This window comes from Myotis brandtii, unplaced genomic scaffold, assembly GCF_000412655.1.
Source record: "Myotis brandtii unplaced genomic scaffold, ASM41265v1 scaffold269, whole genome shotgun sequence".
NCBI classification, from domain to species: domain Eukaryota; kingdom Metazoa; phylum Chordata; class Mammalia; order Chiroptera; family Vespertilionidae; genus Myotis; species Myotis brandtii.
This window is the reverse complement of record NW_005360226.1, coordinates 725,891-730,585: the sequence shown is the minus strand read 5'-3', so window position 1 is coordinate 730,585 and position 4,695 is coordinate 725,891. Positions and strand designations below refer to the sequence as shown.

At 41.9% G+C, this 4,695-nt stretch overlaps 1 protein-coding gene across 4 annotated transcripts in view; it reads left to right on the top strand.

The window, feature by feature from the left end:
* The window catches only part of SLC39A12 (solute carrier family 39 (zinc transporter), member 12), an 80,847-nt gene that overhangs the window by 32,152 nt on the left and 44,000 nt on the right, over positions 1-4,695 (top strand). For all 4 annotated transcript variants that reach the window (XM_005868445.2, XM_005868444.2, XM_005868443.2 and 1 more), the window contains exon 5: positions 695-867. In XM_005868445.2, coding sequence (XP_005868507.1) covers positions 695-867 — 173 coding nt within the window. The remainder of the gene's footprint in view (positions 1-694; positions 868-4,695) is intronic.

The window sequence follows — 4,695 nt, the reverse complement described above, 5'->3', positions numbered from 1 at the left end:
CAACCTCCCCATCGACCCTGCCTTGAGTGTGACAGGGGGCGGTGCCCCAACCCCCCAATCGGCCCTACCCTGAGTGTGACTGAGGGTGGCATCGCAACCTCCCGATCTGCCCTGCTCTGTGCATGAGGGGGTGGTGCCCCAACTCCCCAATCAGCCCTGCTCTGAGCCCGACCAGGGGCTGCACCTAGGGATTAGGCCTGCCCTCTGCCACCCGGGAGCAGGCCTAAGCCAGCAGGGCGTTATCTCCCGAGGGGTCCCAGACTGCGAGAGGGCACAGGCCAGGCTGAGGCACCCCCCCTTCCCCCCTGAGTGCACAAATTTTTGTGCACCGGGCCCCTAGATAATTAATAAGTTTGGTTCAGTCCCAAAGCTTAGCCAAGATCTTGTGAAGGAACCAATATCCATGTGAAGTATAAATGTTATTTATTGTTCAAAATACAAATTTTTGTGCACCGGGCCCCTAGTATATATATAAGTTTGGTTCAGTCCCAAAGCTTAGCCAAGATCTTGTGAAGGAACCAATATCCATGTGAAATATAAATGTTATTTATTATTGTTCAAAATAAAATTTTCTTTTCATTAGAACTAAATTTACTTAATAAAATATCAATGCTGTGGTCATGTGAAATTGTGATTATTCTGAAATTGACCTGTCTTTATTCTATGTGACACTGACTTTGTATAAAATTTCTAGAACTAGACCAACTCCTCAACACTCTCTGGACCAAAGTTACCTGTAACAGAAAAGATCAAGTCCATCAGCTTCAAAGGAAAAAAAACAATGTAACAATTCATGATGGGAGTTACCCTAATCTATCTGTATCCATGAACCAAGAGTCAGTGGATGGTCCAATTTCCTGGGATCAGGTATTGTCATTATTCCTTTTATATCTTCATTTGCCACTGTCAAAGAAATCCCAGCTCTGAAAGTGGCGTAAGAGTTGTAGAAACCTTAAAGGATAATATGTATTTTTCTTAAATGTAAGAATATTCTATCCAATATAATAAAAGAGAAACATGCAAATTAGCCATCCCTCCGCTACACTCAAGCCACACCCACCAGCCAATCAGAGTGATATTCAAATTAACCCAGCAAAGATGGTGGCGGTCATGGAGTTGGAGGCTTGGGTTGCCCCCGGTGATCTGGCCTCTGCTGAAGGAGGGGCTGGGGGACTGGGCAGCCGGGAGCAGGGAGGGAACTATGCAGCTGGGAGCGGGGCTCTGGGCAGCCAGGAGTGGGGCGTGAACTTCCCGGGGTGGGCGCTGGGCAGCCTGGAGCGGGGTGGGAACTACTCAGCTGGGAGTGGGGTGCTGGGCAGTCGGGTATGGGGTCGGAACTTCCCGGGGCAGGCGCCAGGCAGCCGGGAGCGGGGCGCCCCATAGCTGCTTGCTCATTCACTTACTTGCTATTCATTCACGGTGAAACAGGATAAGACAGAGCTATGTCCTCAAGATGTTAGTAATTCAGTAGGGCGAAGCAGGCACATGAACAAGGCAGTTGTACGCACAGACACACTGTACTGGGTTTGGTGAGGGCTGTAACTAATGCCGACTTTGTTCTCTTGATAAAATGGGGCCTCGGGAGCCAGGCCGCCCCAAGCCTGTAGGCCTGCACCTAGGCCCGGAGCGGCCAGGGTCCCGGAACATGACAGAGGGTGCAGGTCGGGCTGAGGGAATCTTCCCCATGCCCCCCACCCCGTGCACGAATTTCATGCACCGGGCCCCTAGTTTCCACAGAATGGTCATTTTTTCCCCTTCTATAAGTGGCTCTCTGAAAACATAAACATGAGGCCACAATTTTTAAGAGAATAAGATATATTACTCTTTCCTCCCTTGGGTCTATGTTGAATGCATGAATAATTAATTCAATGCACATATATTAAGCCTTTACTATGTGCCAATCACTATTGTGGGCATTAGGGATATGGAATTGAGCAAAAACAGGCACAGCTCCTATGGAGCTTACAGGCTTACAGGGTAGTGGGGGGATATAGACATTACATAGATACTTATAATACTAATGAATGAATACTTTAAACTTAGATTAGATTAATTTAGATTAGAATATAAAGAGATTACTTTGGGCTGTGAGCAACAGAGAAATATTTGTATAGTAGGTAGCATTGAAATCGTTTTTGAGAAAAGGTGATATGTGATCTTATAAACATATCCATATTTCTTAAAGTTGTATTCCAAAATACATTCACTAGTGCACTGTGATGCTTCTTAAAAATGGGTGCTATGGTCAGATGAGCTTGGGAAATACTGGAGATAACACATTGCACTGTTTTGGGAAGTCCTTTAGTAAATAAACTTCTTTATTCTTATTTAATCTAGGATTTCTCAAACTTTGACCATGGAATCCTTCCCTGCCCTAATCATTTAAAATAGAAAAAAATTGATATTCTATGATAATGCCTTACATATATTGAGTACTTACTATGTATTAGACACTGCTATTTCACCTGCACTGCCTCATTTAATTATTATTATAACTATGAGAGGTTAGGTCATATTAATCCATCTTACAGGTGAGAAATGGAGGCATGGGGCTAATAAGTAAGTACTTAAGTTCACAGGAACTGAGGATTATTACATAGGTTGCCTGATAGCATATTCAGTGCCCTTAACAACTATGCTATTGTTTAGAAAATGTTGATTTAAATAACTAAAAACTGCTTTTGTTATTTGTATCTCAGATATTCTTACTGAGCACAATCTGTATTTTAAAAGAGTACAATTCCTCACATATTCTTAACACTGATGAATGCTGTTCCCATAAGTGATGAATGCACGATTGGGCAGCATCATGTATTTTTACTTTTATATGCTTTTAAAAATGAATTTCTGTCACTTTTTTACTTTTCTCTTAAAAGGTATCTATTTACATGGACTCTTTCAATGCTTATTATAGTCAACTGAAGGTGACAAGAGTTAATGCTTATATTAATCCTTGTTTGTGAAGTCTCTTTAAAAGCTTCCGGGCTAAGGCTATGATTTCTTTTAAATCCTCACCCGAGGATATTTTTCCATTGATTTTTAGAGAGAGTAGAAGAGAGTGGGAAAGAGAGAAATATCGATGTGAGAGAAGCACATTAATTGGTTGCCTCCTGCATGTGCCCCGGGCTCAGGCTGGGAGGAGCCTGCAACCAAGGTACGTGCCCTTGACCAAAATCGAACCCAGGACCCTTTGGTTCGCAAGCCAATGTTCTATCCACAGAGCCAAACTAACTAAGGTTATTTTATAAAAATTACTTAAGACATGCATTTTCTAAGAACAATAATAATCATTTTTCTGTGCTAACTATGCAAAATAAACAAAACAACCTCTTTTACAATTCTCCTCTGCCACAACATATCACCTTCCTTGTGCCTCTAGATGAGACCCTAAGATAGGAGACTAGATCTGAGGATCCTTCCTATTTTATTTTATTTTTTAATAGAGACAGAAACATCAATGATGAGAGAGAATCATTGATCTGCTGCCTCCTGCATGCCCCTTACTGGGAATCAAGCCCGCAACCCAGGCATGTGCCCTTGACCGGAATCAAACCTGGGACCCTTCAGTCTGCAGGCCAACTCTTTATCCACTAAGCCAAATGGGTTAGGGCAATCCTTCCTATTTTAGAACAGTGGTTCTTAGAGTGTTGTCCCTGGGTCAGTGACATCAGCATCACCTGGCAACTTGTTAGAAATGCCAGTTCTCAGGGCCCATCCCAGGATCTACTGAGTCATAAACTCTGAGAATGGAACCCAGCACTGCCTTTAAAACCCCCCTCCAAGGGATTCTCAAAACTAAAGTTCACGAACCATTGCTTTAGAATACGTTTGTAAAGTTACCGTAGATGTCTGATATCAACTCAAGTATACATATATTTTGAAGTTTTATATAAAGGAATAAAGAAAATTTAAAGGTCATTGTCTGAGTAATCTAAATATTTATTCAAGTTTCTTTTTAATAAAAAATGTATTGTTTTTAAAATGTTATAGAATATAATGCATTGCCTTTTAAGAACATTCCTGTTAGTGATTTCAGAAGAAATGTAAAACAATGACCTAAATAGCACAGAAACAGCAAATAAAGATCAAGGGTACAGAAGCTTACAATAGAATATTCAATTTCTTGACAATGAACTGGGGAAAGGTCCATGGCATTCTGTTCCAGTTTTCCTCTCCACTCTTTTACTTGCCAGTTAGACATTCTCCAATAAGAATATTTATTATGGGGGATTCATTACCAAAGTTTGTTGCTAGTTTCTCTTTTGGTTGTCACTATTTTTAATGAAGAAATTATATTCCATTAGTAACGAACGAATGATACAAAAGAGAATAGTCTCTGGTGATTTTTTTATTTTGACAAGGAGAAAAAAATCACGTTTAGTTTTCTGATGTTGCTTCTTGTAGCAGATACCTTTTGGAGTTCTTGCCCCATTGCTTGCTGGGAAACACCTTCCTCTGCCACAGGAATGAGGCTGGCAGCCGTGGTTAAGCAGCATGATCCCACCTCCTGTCTCGTGGGCAAAACTTATTGAATTGGATGGGTGTCTGACCCGAGAGAGCCAGTCTGTGGCTCTGCTGAAGCCGTCAGATCTGTCAGGACTTGCAGAATCAGCTCAATCTTGGGGTTTGGGACTGAAAGTTCACTTCAGAGTTGGGGCTTCTATGTCCAGGTGTTTTCTATCAGAGAAAGGGCCA